General features: G+C 44.1%; 1 protein-coding gene across 4 annotated transcripts; it reads left to right on the forward strand.

Annotated features, from left to right (window-relative positions):
* The first annotated feature begins 1420 nt into the window (after window positions 1-1420).
* FBXO21 (F-box protein 21) lies at window positions 1421-18838 on the forward strand. Of its 4 annotated transcripts, none has more exons than XR_011362077.1 (13): window positions 1421-1701; window positions 2880-3015; window positions 3571-3668; window positions 4474-4595; window positions 6498-6644; window positions 8756-8892; window positions 10563-10699; window positions 11995-12171; window positions 13218-13350; window positions 14375-14559; window positions 15884-16041; window positions 16439-17077; window positions 17215-18838. XR_011362077.1 is itself a non-coding variant. In XM_069960747.1 (12 exons), the coding sequence occupies exons 1-12, from the start codon at window positions 1439-1441 to the stop codon at window positions 16624-16626; spliced, it is 1881 nt and encodes a 626-aa protein (XP_069816848.1). In that variant the 5' UTR covers window positions 1421-1438; the 3' UTR covers window positions 16627-18838. The 4 variants fall into 4 exon arrangements, 2 of the variants coding, with proteins under 2 accessions (XP_069816848.1, XP_069816849.1); XR_011362078.1 differs by having other exon boundaries at window positions 16439-16827; window positions 18706-18838; XM_069960747.1 differs by having other exon boundaries at window positions 16439-18838.
* Window positions 18839-21152: the final 2314 nt, after the last annotated feature.

The raw sequence follows: 21152 nt of genomic DNA on the forward strand, positions 1-21152 counted from the left end.
TCACTGTATATACTGACAGCAGCTCCGTGTACTCACTGTATATACTGACAGCAGCTCCCTGTGTACTCACTGTATATACTGACAGCAGCTCCTTGTACTCACTGTATATACTGACAGCAGCTCCCTGTATACTAACTGTATATACTGACAGCAGCTCCCTGTGTACTCACTGTATATACTGACAGCAGCTCCCTGTACTCACTGTATATACTGACAGCAGCTCCCTGTGTACTCACTGTATATACTGACAGCAGCTCCCTGTGTACTCACTGTATATACTGACTGCAGCTCCCTGTGTACTCACTGTATATACTGACAGCAGCTCCCTGTGTACTCACTGTATATACTGACAGCAGCTCCTGTGTACTCACTGTATATACTGACTGCAGCTCCCTGTGTACTCACTGTATATACTGACAGCACCTCCCTGTGTACTCACTGTATATACTGACAGCAGCTCCATGTGTACTCACTGTATATACTGACAGCAGCTCCCTGTGTACTCACTGTATATACTGACAGCAGCTCCCTGTGTACTCACTGTATATACTGACAGCAGCTCCCTGTGTACTCACTGTATATACTGACAGCAGCTCCCTGTGTACTCACTGTATATACTGACAGCAGCTCCTGTGTACTCACTGTATACACTGACAACAGCTCCCTGTGTACTCACTGTATATACTGACAGCAGCTCCCTGTGTACTCACTGTATACACTGACAGCAGCTCCCTGTGTACTCACTGTATATACTGACAGCAGCTCCTGTGTACTCACTGTATATACTGACAGCAGTTACCTATAAGACTAGAGTGCCTATCAGAGCGGCCATGACTATGTGTCTTCCTGCTGCCTGTATACAGTAACCCGGCACTGCTGATAAGCCGTAGATTTCATTCCCTTTTCCCCTTGTCAGATCCTGTCACAGTCCGTGCATCGTTCCTTTGAGCTGCCATAGGCCCTAATACACTGAACAAATATCGGCCTTACTTGTCCGATTACCGACCGTTCATGATGAAAAGCAACAATCGGCCGACAGATCATCGCCTTTCATCATGTGCTATTACACTGAACAATTATCGGCCTGAACATATTCACAGATCAGCGATGATCTGCAGCTCGTTGCTCCGTGCAATAGTAGTGGTGGCTGCAGACTGCAATTGACTCCAACGGGGTGCCCAAACAATCTAAGGATTGTTCGTGTGGCCCTTCCTGCAGGGAACAAGGGGGAAGTGAGGGCCAACCTAAGAGGCCTCTAACACAACCAATCAGAGCTCTTCTATTTCTTCTATTTCCATGACATACGCTCCATACAGCACAACTGAGAGTTCCCGCCCACCGCAGCTGTCACAACAGGCCCCGCCTCCCTCGCGGTACACGTCATCACGGCGCGACTCCTCCCGGCGCTCTGATAACGCGTCACCCATGTAAACAGAACATGGCGGCTTCCCTGTCAGGTGACGGGAGTCCCGGCGCTGGAGGCGGCGGAGCGGGTTCCGCGGAGAGCAGCGAGTCTCCCGGCGATGAGCACCGGGTCCTGTGCCCGGGCCTCCTGTCTCTCCCCGGGGAGCTGCTGGAGCTCGTCCTGTGCTCCGGGGACCTGGACCATAAGGACATCGTCAGCGTGACGTGTAGCTGCCGGCGGCTGCGGGATGTGTGCGCCGCCCGGGGCAAGGTGTGGCGGAGGCAGCTGTATGCCCGGTGAGTGATAGGTCAGTATGAGGCGGTAGTGGGGTCCTGCCTCTCTGCTGGCCGGAAAGTGCGAACACCTCCCCCTCCTCCCGGACAGCCCTGTTATATGGCATCTGTGCCAGTCTTGGGGTGTATGGGGTAGTGCCCCCCTCTCCTCATGGACAGCCCTGTTATGTGGTGTCTGCTCCAGTCATGGGGTGTAGGGGTGTATGGGGTAGTGCCCCCCTCTCCTCCCGGACAGCCCTGTTATGTGGTGATGCCCCTCCCTCCCTCCTCTACCGTCGCCATGGTGAGGCCCCTCCCTCCTCTACCGTCGCCATGATGATGCCCCTCCCTCCCTCCTCTACCGTCGCCATGATGATGCCCCTCCCTCCTCTACCGTCGCCATGATGATGCCCCTCCCTCCTCTACCGTCGCCATGGTGATGCCCCTCCCTCCCTCTACCGTCGCCATGGTGATGCCCCTCCCTCTACCGTCGCCATGGTGATGCCCCTCCCTCTACCGTCGCCATGGTGATGCCCTTCCCTCCCTCTACCGTCGCCATGGTGATGCCCCTCCCTCTACCCTACCGTCGCCATGGTGATGCCCCTCCCTCCCTCTACCGTCGCCATGGTGATGCCCCTCCCTCTACCGTCGCCATGGTGATGCCCTTCCCTCCCTCTACCGTCGCCATGGTGATGCCCCTCCCGCCTCTACCGTTGCCATGGTGATGCCCCTCCCTCTTCTCTAACCCCTGAGACTTCTTTAGCGCATGATCCCATTCAGCAGGCTGGGGCATGTGTGTAGGTATTCAGGTGTCCACATTGTAGGATCCCAATAGTTTCTTTGCCAGGTTGGAGCCAGGTGGGTGCGGCAGCTTCTTGGCACCATACCTCTCCCCTATCCTGGTTTGAGATTTCGGCCCTTTCTGCATGTATATGTTATGTGTCGCTGTGCGTCCGCCTATGGATGCTGCTTCTCACTTTCTACCTTTTATACTAACCTTTTTATTCTCACCCTCTTGTATTTTTGGACTATTTTTTTATGGCTGTTTTTTCATATGATGTGTGCGATATCCAATGTCTACAAAGCTTTGAGTAGTCCTTGTACCTGCCTTTACATTCAGCTTCCATCCTAACTGCGCTGCCTGCCTGTTATTGTGGAGACTTTCAGGATACTTATCTAACAGTATTTCTCTTCTATCTCAGATGGCCGTCTATTATAAAGTATTACAACTATTTGGACCTTCTGGACTGGCGGGAAGAATTCAAGTCCAGATACATGGCTGGTATAGAGGCCCAGAGGATAGTGGCCACGTTCTCCAAGACACTCATCATCGAACATGTATGTGGCTTGCTGCCTGCTGCTTCTTTCACTTGGGGGACAATGGCCCCTCATTGTTGTGATCTGTGGGGGTCCCAGCTGTCAGACCACCACTAATCACATGGTTATTATCTGTCCTGGGGAGTGGTGATAAGTTTTCATCTTAGGATAATGTCTTTAATGTACATTTTAACATTAAGTAGCACCAGGTATAAAGCAGCAAGCCAATGTAATAATAATATAATTGTAATAAACACCTACAAATCTAATCTATAACATAATATCACGACCAGAAAAGATATTACATACCGGCTACACCTACATAAACACTCAATAAACGTCACCTGATGCATAGATGCAAGTGCCAGGACCTTTTTGCTCCTGAATTTTTTTTCACTCTGTCAGCATTACTCTGTTGCCTCCACATTCATTTGTTTTTAATGCTGATGATAATTATTATTATTATTTTTTTTTTTACATTGTTAGGAGTATGTCTAAGCTTTATAGGTTGGACCAGGCATAGTTGTAGTAGATGTGGACATTATAATAATTGTACCTGTCTTTCTGTTTATTCAGCGTATGCCATGTGAAGGTTTTAATGATTTGGACACTTCTGGTTACCCAGTACACTTCATTGAAGATGAGCTACTGTTGATCCTCAAAAGTGAGAATGGGTAAGGACCTGCAGTAATGTCATGCTGGGCCTCGGAGGTTGTAAAACTGTGTGGTCGCCCTTGTTTTTTTTTTTTTGCATTAGTATTTGATAACATATGGGAGAATATGAGCCTGTGATTGTGCCACGGTTATTAGGCTAAAGAACAGCAGATACAGATTATATATGTTGCAGTGAAATGATAGAATCAGGGATTTCATCAAATCCCGGGAAATGATGAAATGACCGCACCATGGAATGAACTCTATAATTTCCCCCTGTGACATAGAATTTGCTTACCGTATCGCCTCTCTGCTCCCCCCAGCCTGTCAGCTCTGCTCCCCGTTCCGCTAGTTTCCCCTGCTATGTGCCTCCTGCTCCCCCCGGCCTCTCTAGGGAATTGATGGAATGGCGCGGTCACTCCATCATTTCCCGGGATTTGATCAAATCCCTGGATTCTATCATTTCACTGCAACATATATAATCAGCAATCAATATTTATTTTGTTACACTATTTCTTAGTTGGTTAGTGCCCCTCTGATGATCACCATGTTGGTTATATGTAGACAGGATCTCCTATTGCAGAATAGATTCAGTACGCTGTTCTCAGATGACTGAACCAAACAGAAAGGGAAACCTTGTGTAACGGGACACGGGTTGTCCTCCGGCTTCCTTGTTACAGATGTGTCTGTGCTTATAGCTCCTGGCATATAGACCTCTGCTATAGTGGGCAGTGCTGCCGCTCAGGACTCCTCTCACTATTCTCTCCTCTGCATTTACGTTGTCATTCTCAAGATATACATCATAACTTGTCTTTCTGTCTTTAGGAAATGCTTGACACAGAAGTATTGTGCGAAAAAAATCCTTTATTTCATGCGTCAAGAGGCTACCATATGCAAGTTAAAGGAATTTCTTCAGAGACCTGTGGATAAACAAGACTTCTTGGAAGGTTTGTCAATGAGATTTTTAACTTTTTACCACGTTCTTAAGGGTATCGCGCTATTCGGACTGCAGGATATGATTTCAAAATAATGCCCATAGCCCACTGTTTGATATCAAACAGTCTACAGCCTTTAGTTTACTTTTAATCTATATACTGCCATCCATACAGCGTGATAGTTACACATTAGCATCAATTTTTCTAATATCTTAAAGAGTTACAATAAATAAATAAACTGATGTCAAAGTTTTATAGATTTGTAATTTCCTTCTATTAAAAATCTCCAGTCTTTTAGTACTTATCAGCATCTTTGATGTATACAAGATTAGGCAGCTAAGGGTCCTTCTAGACTTCAGGATTTTTCTTCAGCGGTGGCAAAAATGAGGGCGCTCGTGTGCACGGCACAACAAATCAAGAGGCCTGGGCTGCACAAACGATACAAGGCCCGGGAAACTGACAGCAAAGATTTGTATAAAGAATATACTGTACACATAGGATATGTATATATCTGTGTGTTTAGTTTAAAGATCATGAGTAGAAATGAGCAGATTTACGGTAATAGCGAAGCGCTTCGTTATCTCTGCAATCCTCTCATCAGCCGGCTGCCGTTTAACTCTGTGCTGCTTCTCCCCGGGAAAAACTGGATCCAGTCCTTGGATACTGGGAGAAGTTTCCCAGGACTGTGTCCAGCTTTTGCCAGCACCCGGGGAGGAGCGGCATAGAACAGCAGTCAGATAAGCGGCAGAGATAACAAAGCTCTTCCTTTATTACTGTAAATTTGCCCATCTTTAATCACAAGCAGTCTGTACTTAAATCTGCGCTGTCCTCCATCCAAATCTACAGGCCCTGCCTCCTCCGGCTGCCAATCATACTGGAAGAGGCGGAGTCTAAAGATAAAGCTGGAGGATCGATCACAAGCAGCGCTGATGGTAAGTATATACTGCTGCTTGTCATATTTAAACTGAAAGCACAGATATATACATATCCCAGACCCCAGTATATACATATCTGTGCTGTCAGTTTTCCTTTATTGATGCTGCCTTCACATCTTACGCAGGAAAATGTGCGGGTGGCAACAATAAATCTTGTTGCCTACTCTGAAGACCCGATGAGGCGTTTTCCCTGTCCTTGGCTCATTGCTGTCACTTTTACACGGGCCTGTTATCAGCTGCAGGAGGGTTTCTGGCACCACAACCTGCCCTGTCGATAATCTGCCCGTGTAAAAGGCCCTTTAACGTGACATTAGCCTTACCATGTGGTTGTAAGATTGAGTGAATACTTAATTTTTTTTTATTTTTTTTTTTAGCAGAGATCAATAGTCCAGGCGATTTTAAGAAACGTTGTAATTGGGTTTATTAGGCAAATATGCCATTATCTGCATTCAAAAGACTTTCCCCAGGTCCTCCCCTCTCTCTCATCCACTGCTCGTTATCAGGAAATCTCAACTCTTTTACATCAGTTGTGCCCTGTGTAACCTATGGAGGGGGGAGGGGGAGGAGGGAGATGTGTGAAAGCCGGTATTCAGAGGTCAGAGAGGTCAGTGCTGACTTCAGAGGAAATAGCCAGGTGATGTACCTGTAAATTAACTTTGTCCTGTTTTGGTGCCTCATCTCCCTTCACCCCTCCTCTCACCATAGACAATCATGAAGATGGGGGAGAGCTTCAAACTGCTTTTTTATAATAAAAAAAAGCATTTTTCGGTTAATAAACCGAATTACAAAGTTTCTTAAAATCGCCTGTGCTATTGATTTCTGAAAAAAAAAACGAAATTTAAACAGTGTAACTTTAATGTCTTTAAACAAATCCTGACAATCTTCTGTATTCAGCAACTAGATATGAAGTAGCCTGATATTAAGTACTTATTATCTAGCGCCTGTAGATGATTTTGCGTCTGCTTTTGTCTTCTCCCAGGCGCAGTTCTCATCGACCAGTATTGTAATCCTCTAGAAGACATCAGCCTTGAAAATATTCAAGTACAGATTGAAGACCTGATAAGGAGGGTGAAAGTTTACTTGAATGCAAAAAACAGCAGACATCCGAGTTTGTCCCTGCAGGCAGGTTTGTAGCAATATCCACGATTGTCATTGTCTGTCTTCCTGATAATGAAAATCAGTTTTATATAGGAAATGCTATAAGATGCACTGTGCATTATTGTATTTTATTATAAATTACAGTGTGTTACAGTGCAAAGAAACACCATTTGGAGGTAGATACTAAGGGAAACATCTGTTTTTAAAGGGGTTATACAGCGCTACAAAAACATGGGAACTTTCTTCAAGAGACAGCATCACTACTGTCTCCAGTTTGGGTGCAGGTTTGGTAACTCAGTTACATTTAAGTGAATGAAGCTTAGTCATAAGAGAAACAGATCGCTGATTTCGGGGAGACCAGCCAAACGATAAACTGCCGGCTGCTAGTGAAAGCGCTCAATGCAGTAAAATCCTAGGTGCATTCCCCCTGGGAAACATGAACATGCAAAAGAAGAGCTCGTGGAGCCCGGGAAGGACCCAGCCAAGGGGCGGCTCTGTAAGAAAACCACCATATTTAGTGGCCCCTATAAGTCAATGTAATTACGGGAAAAACCAAGGCCAGGTATCCATCCACATACAGCTGTTTCGGGGCATTGTCCCTGATCAGTGTGGAGCAGGATTCTGGCTAGGTGGGAGAAATGCCAAGTTTCCCAGGGGGCAATGCACCTAGGATTTCACTGCATTGACCGCTTTAACCAGCAGCCGGCAGTGTTATTGTTTGACTGGTCTCCCTGAGATCAGTGATCTGTTTCTCTTATGGCTCTACTAGGCATTGCTCCCACCTAGTCAGAATCCTGCTCCACACTGATGAGGGGCAACACCCCAAAACAGCTGTATGTGGATGGATATCTGGCCTTGGTTTTTCCCCTTATAGGGGCCACTTAATGTGGTGGTTTCCCTACAGGAGCCACCCCTTGGCTTGGCCCTTGCCGGAGAGATATCTGGCTAGTCCTGTGTTTTGAGACTCTTCAATGAGGCTCCACGGGCTCCTCTTTTGCATATTCTAGAGGAAAGTGACCATGGTTTTTGTACCACTGGATAACCCCTTTAAAGTGAATCTGTAGCTTTGGACACAGCCCTTAAACCACCGGTACAGTTTAGATGATCGCTTTAAGACAAGTCTGGTCCCGGGGGTCTGCCTGTCACCAGAGCCTAGAGGATCTGTGCCCTAGGCCAACACTCCTCTCTCCGCCTTCCTTCCTTTTTCGGCATGCCCGTGAGCTGGATATTCATTTTTGACGTGCAGAAGATCCAGCCCAGGTGCGTGCCGAAGAAGTGCTGCCGTCAGTGAAGTGCTGCAAGCCTACGGCACGGATGTTCAAGGCCTCGCCTCACTGACAAAGTGCTGCTGGAATCAAAGTTGATTTGACCCCCGAATACCGGACCCCCGGACTGGACATGTCTTGATGTGACCATCAAAACTATTCAGGTGCTTTGGAAGGCGGGTGCAAGGGTACAGATTAACTTTACTGGGAATCTGTTGTCTGCAATTCAAAGTGTTGACACTGTTAAGATGCTGTTAGGACAAGGACACATGGTGCCTCTCCTATATCTGTCTGTTCTTACAGAATGAAAAATCATTTGACTCTTACTCTTTGTAGCAGAGAATAAGAGGCTTTCCCATGCTCCTGAATAGCAACAAGCTGTAATGTAACCTCTCTCCCCTCCCTGTTTGATTGATGGGGGATGGAGGAGGTGTTATGGCTTGTTGCACTTCAGGAGCAGAAGAAAGACTCTGACTTCTTACTCTATAATAAAAGCATTCTCCTATGTTCTGGAAGCACAGACCGATGTATGAAAGGTAACGGGTGTCTCCCCGATCTAATGTCATCTTACAGTGTCAGCAGTTAGAAACATGAATTACTTTTGAGTTTTGACAGATTCCTTTTAAGGTCCTGTGGGGTTGAGGGGGCGGCTTCATTACATACTCGCAGCGGTCTGACAGACCGCCGCGAGTATGTAGTCACAGGACCTGCCAGGAAATTAACTTGTAGCAGATCTCGCTGCGAGTCGGTACGTGTGGACGTACCCTAAGACAGATGTTTTTGCACTTGAAATGTTTCCATTTTGTGACTTGTCTCTGATTTGGATGATGATGCTTACGCTTGAATATAATACTGGACATTCTGGTTAACACAGGCGACTCCTCTTACATAGAAGATCTTACTTTACAAGGACAAGCTCTGGCTGCTCTGAACCATGTGCTCTTCACTGAGATGAAGTTTAAAGGGAATGTGGCAGATTTTTATAATCCTCTAAATTCCTATATCCACCAGGTATGGTTGGAAGTAGCTTTGCATGTCAGGCTGTGTTTAGATCATGTTACATCATAAATAGATGTGGGTCTTATTGACCTGAGGCAGAGAGCAAATGACGTTTCCCTTGGCCTTTAATTGTATGGTGCTCGTCACAACACCTTGGCAGTGGCTGACACATATGCTGTAATGACTTTAAATGTATCTGGAGCAATGTGCTAGAAGAAATCTGCATTGGGTGAAAAGCCAGATTTTCTGTTGCACAGGTTTAATAATGCTTCACTAATGTGCCTTAGGGCCCTATTCCACAGTAACGATAATCGGCCCCATTCGGCCGATTTTTTTGTTCGGTGAAATAGAGAGAACGATCAGCCGATGATCGTGTCATCGGCTGATCGTTCATTTAGGGCCAGACCTAAAATTATTGTTCCCCCACCGCGCATCACTACGGTTGAATAGCGGTGCACGGCGGGCGACCGACGATTTGAGAAGGAGCAGCATACATTACCTGTCAGGTCTTCTGCTCCACTCTGTCTTCCTCCCTGGGTCCTGTGCGCTCTAGCTTCAGAATGGCCTGTCAGCTGACGGAGCGCTCAGCCAATCACATGCCGGGACCCCCGCGGCCTGTGATTGGCTGAGTGGCCTGTCAGCTGACAGGCCATTCTGAAGCTAGAGCGCGTGGGACCCGAGGAGGAAGACGGAGCGGAGCAGAAGACCTGACAGGTAATGTATGCAGCAAGGGCTGCAAGGACATCGGTAACGATGTCCCTGCAGCCCTCGCTTAACAATCATCGGGCCGTGGAATTGGCCCAGTAAACGAGCGGCGATCTAGCCCCTTACAGTTATACAACAAAAAAGTAGACTGAGCCTGTGGTAGTAGCTAGTAGACTGAGCCTGTGGTAGTAGCTAGCAGAAGGAGCCTGTAGTAGACGGAGCCTGTGGCAGTAGCTGGTAGACTGTTGAAGCGTCAAATATTTTCCATTGCAGTAGTTAAAAAAAATGTTACAATTAGAATACATATATGGACCGTACCTAGGCCCATAACTATATCAGGGGTCCACCCATTACATCTAGAGGAATAAAAGACAAGGCAGGGGCAATTGATCCAGGGATTTTGGCGTCCTTATGTTACTGTCACTACTGTCATAGAGACAAGCCAAAAGTTTTGCTTGAACAGAGTAGGGAGGTATTGAGACCCCCACCAATCACTAGAAGAAGCGTTCAGCTAAGTGCTTCCCCCTGTCTCTCTTCTTGCTGCAGGAGATGAATTTTATAGTTAAGCTAAGCTTGTACAGCGAGGAGAGACCCAGATAGAAGCGCCCGATAAAGCGATTAGTGGGGATCTTGGCACCAAGACCCCTCCTGATCAGAACTTATGGAACGTCTTTACATGATTGACATGTTTTTTTCTTCTTTTTTTTTAGTTTTTAAATACTTTCAGGCAATTGGCGTTTTTTCTTTGTACATTAACCCTGTAGAATGTAAACAATTGACCCTGGAAGTGTCTGCATCAGTAGTAATACTTCTATTCCACTATACAGCAGGCATATCTATAGTGTAAGAGAATGTATAGTAATTTGTATACTACGTGGATTCAGCAACGTCCACATGTATGTACGATTAGTCGCCTTTTGTTCTTTACGGCAGCAGGGATAAACAACAAAAAATTTCTTCCATATTTTTCTTCCTAGGTCCTGATCAATAGGACGGGCATCCCCATCAGCCTTTCTGTGCTGTATCTTACTCTGGCCAAACGTCTCGGAGTTTTCTTGGAGCCGGTCAATTTTCCTCATCACTTCATGCTTCGGTGGTGCCAAGGTGACCAGGGGTAGGCAGGAATTGCCTTAGTAACTTTATATGATGTGGAGACAATATATCTTTAATCCCCCAACTCATATTTATAGGTTTTCTCCACGGTATTATGGACACCAAAACAGAGGCAGAAAAACTACGTAATATGTATTAGCTTTATTATCCAGATTCTTTTTGTTAGAATGTTTGTGCTATTAACAACTGTAACCAACAGATGTCATGTTTCCCATTGTTTTTCATATAATATCTAAAGTCTTTTTTACATTAGCATCCTAATGGCAGAAAAGCTTACCCATCCCCCCCACCCCACCGCAATGTGGTTAAAAAAATACCCATTATTAAAGGGGCACTCTGGAGAATCAAAAATATATATTTTTCTTTGCTAATACATTGCTTTAAAGGGATCGTTTGTTTTCTTTCAAATCAACTGGTGCCAGAGATTTGTAATTTACTTCTGTTAAAAAAAAAATCTCATGTCTTCCAGTACTTATAAGCTTCTGTATCTCCTGCAGGAAGTGGTGTATTCTTTCCAGTCGGACACAGTGCTCTCTGCTGCCACCTCTGTCCATGTCAGGAACTGTCCAGAGCAGCAGAATACACCACTTCCTGTAGGACATACAGCAGCTGATAAGTACTGTAAGACTGGAGGTTTTTTTAATAGAAATAAATTACAAATCTCTGGCATTTTGGCAACAACCAATTTGAAGGAAAAAAAAATAGTGAACTACCCTTATAATTAGTAATATAACTTCTATGAAGTGTTTTTGTTATACATTCACTTCCATTGAGTAACAGCCGTAAAGGGCAACACCGCCCCTCTGCTGTTTGTGTCAGGAACTGCAGGGCTATCTATGCCACCCAGAGCTATAGAGAGCAGGGCTGTGTTATATACAGTGCCCAGGGGATGCTGCGTGACATGATCACTGTACAGCTAGTAGTGACAGCTATCACCACTCACTGTAGTAGAACCAGTAGCTGAGTGAGCGGTGATAAGTCACTGCCAGCTGTAGAGAAGCTGCCACACACAGCGATCCTGTCATACAGCCTGGGCACTAGATATAAGAACACGACTCTGTATAGTGCTGTGTGTCAAAGATAGGAGGACAGGAAAACCTTGTAGACCCCACTGCTGAGAAGTTCTGTGCCAGGATTGGTCTGATGACATCCCCGTACACTGAGCATGATCAGTCACTGTTTTTATTGATCACATACAATACACTAGAAAGTTATAGGCCGCCTCATTATATTATGATCAAACATTATTATAGTAAGGCAGCACAGTCCCTTCATCGTTTTTTAAATTTTTCACAGTGGTTCTAACATCACAGATTATGTATATGTGGATGCATTTGGATATGGGAAATGTCTTACTGTAAAGGAATGTGAATACATGATTGGCCAGCACGTTACTGAAGAGTTCTACGCAGCAGTCAGCACCAAGGAAGTCCTGCAGCGGATGGTGGGGAACCTCCTTAACCTGGGCAAGAGGTGAGAACACCAGGACGAACACATAGAAAAGCGTTATCTATCATTCTGGCTTCATAAATGTATACATACACATAAATAGCACAAAAATACAGTGAGATTTCCACACATCCAGTCACCAGGGTCCCACACTACTGATATTATACAGTATATAGCTGCTACTGGTACATGAACAATGGGGAGCACTGCTGACTGGTAGGGTGGGAATGGAGCAGGAGATAATGGTGGTTTGGGAATGGAGACGGAGACATTCTGTAGTACAAAGATGCTCAATTAGAGGAACTACTGCAAATGGAAGGGTTGATCTTAGAAGTAGGGACTTAAAAGGGTTATCCAGGTGTAGGGACGCTATGGCCACTTTCTTACAGAAATAGCACCACTCATGGTTTTGGTGTGGGTGTTTTGCTGCTCAGTTACATTTAGGTGAATGAAGCTGAATGGTAATACCACACATAGCCTGAGCACAGGGGTGGTGCTATTTTTGCAAGAAAGTAGCGGTATTATTTTTTTTTTTTAACCCTTTAAATGTTTGCTTTCTGGCTTGCACTAGAAAACTTGTCACATTTATTAAACTAATTTCAGACATATACAGAAGTAAGAAATGGCACAAGCTTTAGGATATGTTCAAACACAGTATTTTTGCTCAGTATTAAAAACGCAGAAAGGCTATGTTCACAGGTGCTGCAATTCAGTGGATGGCCGACATTTAATATCAAATAATTACTGTTATTTGAAAACATCGTTAAATGACGGCCATCCCCTAAATTTCAACAGTGGGTGAGGATAGTTTTTCTGTATTTTCAATCACTCCTGGTTTTGGTTACAAAATACCGAACAAAACTACTGTGTGTGAGCATAGCCTTATAAAGCAGGTGCATTGGGGTGGAGCAGAAATGAAAAGAAAGCTGCACAGCCTCCTCCCTGAGAGACCGCTGCTACATTGTGAGAAGGTTTCCCAAATAGCCGCACTTGGTAATTCTAATTAGTTGATCATATAACCTGTACAAACTGACCAGATTTTACTCTAATTTGCATTTTATATTTTTTAGAGAAAGGAAAGATCGGAGCTTTATGCTGCTGCGAGTGTCGCTGGATCTGTACCTGGCCATGTATCCTGACAGTGTGCAGCACTTACTGCTACAGGCCAGGCTGTATTTCCACCTGGGCATTTGGCCTGAAAAGGTATCATCCGCCAGGTGTTATAACGTCCCAGGAAATACCCGTATAGAATTAGAACAACAGCTGCATGTATGATTTATATGGTTTTACTATTCTAAACTATGAGAAAAAAATCAGCAAAACAAAAAGAGAAAAGTTTTAAGTCCATCTCTACTGCCATAGGGGACGGTGCAGGCGTTCTTCTAGATTGGTCATTTTAGTTCAGGAGGGAAGTGTTTTTTTTAGAATAAAACTGTACTCAAGAAAAGAGGAGACAGTGAGAGGTTATTAGGGGAAAGATTAGAAGCAACGTGAGAAAATATTACTTTACTGAAAGAGTAGTAGATGCTTGGAACAACCTTCCAGCAGATGTGGTTGGTAAATCTACAGTAACAGAATGTAACCTGCCTGGTATATACATATATCTATCCTAAGATAATAGGGGAAATACTAATAGGGCCGACTAGACGGACCCGGTGGTCTTTTTCTATCGACAATCTTCTATGTTTTGAATTCATCGGTGAAGTAGCTTTCAGATTGCCGGTTCTCCCTGCCTCCTATAATAATGTATTAGGAGACAGAGCTGCCACAATAGCATCGATGTACAGCACAGGACCTGGCACCATAGAATTATATTACACTGGTTCTCGGCTGGAGATGAAAGGGGAGCCCTCTCTCCCAGTGCATTGTTACATTCGGCCAGGAAACCGGCCGCTCAGACCAATGTTCTAGCAATGAATTGAAAATGACAGAGATACATTTTAATGTAAGAACCTGACTTACATAATAGTTGATTTTCTGATGACACTTTTTTTTTTTTTTTTTTTTTCCAAAGGGAATAAGTTGTTAGTCTGCAGGAGGAGGGATAATTCACCATGTGTTTTACCTGAGTGGAAAACCCCTTTAAATAAAATCTCCATAGCATATATATGTCTCATGTGTGTTTTGTAGCCTTTGCAAACAGTCGTATGAGAAGTGAAACCCTTGCAGTTACGGGTAGGGATTCGCCATGTGCCGCGTTCCAGTAACTTTTTGTTGTGCATTTTAGGTATTGGATATTCTGCAGAACATTCAAGCTTTGGACCCCTCTCAGCACGGTGCGGTGGCTTATCTAGTCCAGCACACTTTGGAGCATATAGAGAGACGCAAAGAAGACAGCGGGCCAAATGTGAAGCTGAGATCGAGTGAGAAGGACGTGTGTTATACTGTAGGACTTATTGTAAGGCACAGAAGGTAGGAAACCATTATATTGAACATCTAGCCCACACCTGCCTGCACGAGTGATATCAAATTCCATTATTATACTACATATTATTCACAATAAATGTAGAAAGTACAGTACAATCTTCACATGGTCTGTGACCAGTGCATGATCACTTATGCTTTATTTATTGCAATACTTGACATGCATGTTCTTCTACCAGAATTGGCAATTTTATCTTGTGAGCCCCGAAGAAAATGGAAAAGCATTGAACAGCATTCATACATGATTTCCTATGGAGGAGCATGAGACCTATATATCACTGTGCCTTCTCCATAGCAGTACACTACACTACACTCAAGCAGGGGGTGCTGTGGAGGAGACGGTGACATATTGTTAAGTGGTCCTCCATGAGCAGCCATGGATGGACAGAAGAGCTGCCTGGCTGCATTTAGGGTACATTCACACCATGATTGTGCCTTCTCAGGCACAGATACTTTGGCACCAACTTTTGAGAGGATGACAACATGTCTGTGACTGGACAGGCACAGACCCCTTACTTCTATGGCTCAAACTTGGTTAGCTAAGAACTATATTTAGGTTATTAGAAATGGGTCCATGTCTGTCTGTTCACAGACATGGGCACCAGATTTTGACAGTGTGCCAATGTGTTCCTGCCTGGGAGGGCACAATCATGGTGTGAATGCACCCAGGCATCTCCTCTGTCCATAGGTGTCTGCCTATGGAGGAGCACTTGCCAATAAACAGCACTGCCTCCTCTACTGCGGCAACATCGGAGGATACAATTGTAATGTGAACACTGCCTTAAAGCGTTACTGTCATTTGAAAAAACTTTTGACGTCATCAGACATGCGGAATCTGTTGGCGATTATACAAATATTATTATAATTTTACAGCCGAGAAGAAAGTGCGGCAACCTATGTCTTTCTGGCTGTCACTTATATCTGATTTTTTTTTTTTTTTTTGGTTTTGTTATTAGGCCATGTTCACATTGTGTCTAGTCATAATGCAAAGGTGTCCAACTCCTTTACTGAACCCATAAGAGTAAATCATTGTCATAGTAACAAGCTAGTCCTGCTAAATAATAGTTTTATGTGGAGACAGACAATGCAATGGGAAAATCCTGGTCAGTAATAATAGCACTGAGATTAATCAGACGCTTTTAGGTAGCATTAGGGGCTCCCAAAAACTGCTGGTAAGTTGTAGTACCGCTGCCTAGATTGTCTAAGAAGGTGTCTCTGAAAATGTCTTTTATTGACCGCTAATATCATTGAATGTTTTATGCTTGTGTTCACATCACACTGAGATTTCCTCTTTTTGTTCTATATTCTACAGGTATGATTATCGTGGTGTGATCTTTGGCTGGGATCCCGTCTGCATGATGCCTCCAGACTGGATCGAAAACTTGAGTGTCCATCAGCTCCCTCAGGGAGCAAACCAGCCATTTTACAGCATCCTGCTTGATGATGGGTCTTGCAGTTATGTTGCTCAGGGTACGTAGTGACTAGTTTTTATCTGTACGTCTTATAGTAGTGTGGGGTACACAAGTGCTGATTTTGATGGATATATGAATAGAATAGGATAAAAAACATAAAACATTAAGCCTAGAAAATGCACAACAAATGTAATGAAAGACAAATGGGCTTGTACAGGAGTCAATGGTGATGGCAAAACTGAATCTAATGGGATTTAGTAACACTAACACCTTAATACTTGCAGCTGAGTTAGACTTTGGCACAAAAGGGGCTACCCTGGTATTTCCTTATTTGTGTCCTAAGTCCAAGTGGGACTTAAGGGGCTACGTATCAGGGTGGGTTGGTGATCGCCCCTGTCATGTTGTATATTATATGACTACATAAACCTCTTAATTGTCTGTTTTCTCCTTCTCAGAAAATCTTGAACCGCATCCAGAACCAGGACCGATTCAGCACCCCGATATCGCCCTTTACTTCTCTGAGTTTGCAGGAGATCACTATATAGCAAATAAAGAATTACAGCTTCAATACCCAGAGGACACTGACTTCCAAACCGATCAAAGTTTACTTGGACAATCGGACGCTCCGCAGCCTGAACCATGAGCTGGGTCTTGGAAATGTATTTTTGGAGATTTTTGTTTTTTAATTTATAATTATTTATCTTCCTGTAGACAGATGCAAAATGCCGGAACGATCAAACACTGTTATATGGAATGCATTCCGACAATACATTCTATTATGCATATCCAGGTTTCAGCTTCCAAGACAGGTGCTCTCAGCATAAACTATAAAATGGAACTCAAGGTTTGTGAGCATCAAAAATCTTTGTACACCTGTATAACATAGCATGCAAAAGAAGTAGTGTAGCTTTAGGCTTACTATATAAATGTAGCGTTAGCTATAACATACATATTGCAAGACAAACCACTGAATATCTGTTTTACCTTTAGTTACCTCTCTCTACACCTCCAGGAAAGCGGAGCGAATATTTCATGCATCTTATTGCACTATACGTCATGGTTGTCATGTCACTACAGGGAAAAGCTTAAGTTATGTTCATCTAATACAGGGATGGGGAACCTTCAGCCCTCCAGCTGTTGCAAAACTACAATTCCTATCATACCTGGACAGCAAAAGCTTTAGCTCAGACATGATGGGAGTAGTAGTTTTGCAACAGCTGGAGGGCTGAAGGTTCCCCATCCCTGATCTAATACAACGTTTATGGATGGTCAGTTTTTTAGCTAATTCCATCTTGTTTTCTATGCAGTTCCATGTGGTACATACGTATTTGGCACAGCAGTAACCGCAAGGCTTACCCATGTAAATGGCGGCTGTCATAGATGCCATTCTACAGTTCTTCCAGAGACAACACCACTATTGTCTCCAGTTTGTTTGGGGTTTCCCAATTTGCTTTCATTGAAGTGAATGGAGCATAACTGACCTGAACTGGAGACAAAAGCGGTGCTGTCTCTGGAAGAAAGTGCATTGTGAAAGTGCAAGTGAAAGTGCATCCTATGTGCATTGCCCCCTAGGAAACACAGATATGCAAAAAGAGTCTCATTCAAGAGTCTTGAAACATTGATCTAACCAGATATCCCTCCAGGGAAGGGTCCAGCCAAGAGGTGGTTACTGTAAGGTCAGAGAAACAGGTGAAAAGCTTTGGTCGGCCCGAGATTGGAGTGTTTAGGCTCTGACCAATCAGGAGAGAGTCGGGAGTGTGCAGTGTATTCCTCTCCCTGTTCTGTGTCATGTGATGAGCCAGACTCGTAATGTAAGTCTATGAGCTCGACTGTTATCACTGACACAGAGTGGGTCGCAGCGTGATTGGTCGGGTTGTGAACACTCAGACCTGGACTGACCAAAGCTTTTGACACGACACACAAATGCACCCTTCCTGTGCTGTCTGTTTTTTTTTTGTTTTTTTTTAATTTATACTAAAGTTTTGCCTGTTGACCTGCCCCCCCCCCCCTCCTGTCCGCATCACTGATGCCACACTGGTAGCCTCCCCAGGTATCACTGGTATCTGAGGTCACGGAATAAAAAAACTTGATGTGTGGATGAGGCCTGAAGGTGATTTCACAGCCAGTGCTTATTGGAGGAAAACAAGCCATTAGAGTAAGAAATATAAAATAAGGATCCAAAGCCTGAAATGGATCCGGCGGGAAGGTAATGACCTTCTTTCCTGTTCTTTTTCAAACCACTTCTGGCTTTGGATGGAAGTAACCTGCATCTGCACAATACTGTGTGCAATACTAAGGGCGCCCGCACACACACTTTTTGTTTGGTGTTTTTCAGACCTCCGGCTTTAACATTTATCCGCTGGCGTTTTTCTTGGTCTTTTTCCGAGATTTTGAGGGAATTTGGAACAAACTAAACTAAACTTTTAGCAATGCGAATCTTCGTTTACACATCTGCTGCTATGATGTGTGTGTGTGTGTGGTCGGCCTAGTGTCGCTGCAGCGGGTTTGGATGTCATCCTGTAAGAAAGATCCCATTTCCTGTAGACGTCGCTCTGTCGGTGGGTTCCAGGTCTGTCCTGTATGTTAGGGGCCTGAGGTGACCCTGCAGTTTCTGTTAATTCATGATATCTTAGTAAATCTTTTTGTTTCTCTGTATTTCCCATTGTTACGCAGTCTGGCTAGCATAGGACGTGCATTTGTAACTACATTTCTATATTGCCAGGTAGGTTTTGTATCCTGTTCTCATCATATCCGGACGCTCCGGCACAGGTGCTACTTTTCATCTGTAGTATACACCATAGGATGTCCACATGGACCAACATGAATAAATATCGGGAAATCTCTGATTCCTACTATTACTATTGTCTTTTAGTTTTTTGTGTCTTTATTCTTTGTTTCATTCAAATTTTCCACTGTTAGGGTGGGTTCACACTACGGAACCCGAGCAGAGAATTTCCACCGCATTCCATAGCTCGTACCCGTTCACGGCCGCGCGCCTCTCCGCCAGTGCCATAAACACCATTCTATGCACGGGCTGATTCTGCATTCTGCCGAAAGAATTGACATGTGTCTGAAGCTGCAGCGCACGGGACCTGGGAAGAAGAGGAGCCCTGGACGATGGATAGGTAATATATATATTTTACAAATCCTCAGCCGCGCACCGCTATTACATGTAGCGGTGCACGGTCGGTGGCCAACAATTATAGGTTAGAACCTATATCAACGATCAGACGGAACGATAATCGGCCGGACAGGGCTGATTCGGCTGATTATCGTTCCGTGCAATAGTACCCTAATAGTGTAGTGCTGACATCCTGGGGGCAGAAGCTCCATTCAGGCTGGAAACACACTTGGCAGTTTTTGTTCCAAAACTAGAAGTGGATTCAAATGAGATAGAAAATATAAAGTGGGACGTATACTTCTCTTTTCTGTTGGTTTCTCTTCTGGTTTTGGCGCAAACACTCGGTGATACCAGCCTCATAGGGGGAACTTGACCAAAAATCAGTTCTGCTTTTTCTGCCTGTAAAGATCAGATGCATCCCTCTCCATAGACTTTAATGGGTATATTTCATTGGCAAAAAGGATTAAAATGTTGACGTGTTACACAGCCTTGTGAATAGCCCTATAGATTACCATAAGATCTGGATTACAAATAGGGACTAAATCTGCATTATATGTTTTTTCCCTATGTTCAATGTATTTTTTATGACAAGAACAGCCGTTGTTTGTATTTACAACAACGGCCGTTCTTGTAATAGAAAAATGTGTTGCATTGAAGTCAATGTAAACAACGGCTGTTGTTCCCATAATGTATTTAACGATGGCCATTGTTTGGTATAACCGTGAAATAATTCACATGTCATTTATTTCCAGCAATTTTACATTGAAATCAATGCAACTTTCAGTGCAACAATAGATGTTTGACACTCACTACAGCGGCCGTTGCTTTTGAGTGCCAAACAACGGCTGTTGTTTGTATGTTGTGCGAACTTAGCCTTAAAATATGCTTGTGTAAATTTTTGGGACCTAAAAATTCACTTTTAGATCTTTATTCACACGTTCTGTTGTTCATAATTGCACATTTACAGTTACGGACAAATTAAGGGCCCATTGATTTCTATTGTGTTATTCGCACATCTGTAGTTACTGATCTACAATCATGTCCTAGGACTGGCTGTAATTGCAGAAAGGATCGGCCAATAGAAGTTTATGGGATCCACATTTTTGGCAGACATTACGGATATAATGTCCACTAAAAAAAAAAATGATCATCTTAATGCAGATGCAAATCACCTTAAAGGTGAAGTCTGGCAAACATTTTTATTAAAGTATTGTATTGTCCACCAAAAGTTATACAAATCCCCAATATAAACTTATTACGGGAAATGCTTATAAAGTGCTTTTTTTCCTGCACTTACTACTGCATCAAGGCTTCACTTCCTGGATAACATGGTGATGTCACTTCCTGGATAACATGGTGATGTCACTTCCTGGATAACATGGTGATGTCACTTCCTGGATAACATGGCGATGCCACTTCCTGGATAACATGGCGATGCCACTTCCTGGATAACACGGCGATGTCACTTCCTGGATAACATGGCGATGTCACTTCCTGGATAACATGGTGATGTCACGACTCCCAGAGCTGTGCAAGCTGTGGCTGCTGGAGAGGATGATGGCAGAGGGATGCTCAGTGTCCTCCAGTGCCCTGTGTCCCTCAGTGTCCCTCTGCCATCATCCTCTCCAGCAGCCACAGCCCGCACAGCTCTGGGAGTCGTGACATCACCATGTTATCCAGGAAGTGACTTCACCGTGTTATCCAGGAAGTGACATCACCGTGTTATCCAGGAAGTGACATCACCATGTTATCCAGGAAGTGAAGCCTTGATGCAGTAGTAAGTGCAGGGAAAAAAGCACTTTATAAGCATTTCCTGTAATAGGTCTATATTGGTAATTTGTATAACTTTGGAGGGAAATATAGTACTTTAATAAAAAATATACACACAGTATTTCCATCAGTCTTTTGTGCAGTATTTTTTCAACGAAAACCAGAAATGGGACTGATGGGGCAAAATTATAATGGAAAGATTTGCACAGCTTCTGTGTTTTGGTTGAAAAAAGACTGACGGAAATACTATGTGTGACCATAGCCTAAAACTATCACCT

Source organism: Dendropsophus ebraccatus, chromosome 3 (genome assembly GCF_027789765.1).
Source record: "Dendropsophus ebraccatus isolate aDenEbr1 chromosome 3, aDenEbr1.pat, whole genome shotgun sequence".
NCBI lineage: Eukaryota > Metazoa > Chordata > Amphibia > Anura > Hylidae > Dendropsophus > Dendropsophus ebraccatus.

Bases quoted from the DNA above. Each gene is read 5' to 3' on its own strand.
- FBXO21 (XM_069960747.1), top strand. From the start codon at position 1,439: ATGGCGGCTTCCCTGTCAGGTGACGGGAGTCCCGGCGCTGGAGGCGGC. The intron at 10,700-11,994 runs GTAGGCAGGAAT...AATTTTTCACAG, and splicing joins TGGTGCCAAGGTGACCAGGG to TGGTTCTAACATCACAGATT. The intron at 16,042-16,438 runs GTACGTAGTGAC...TCTCCTTCTCAG, and splicing joins TTGCAGTTATGTTGCTCAGG to AAAATCTTGAACCGCATCCA.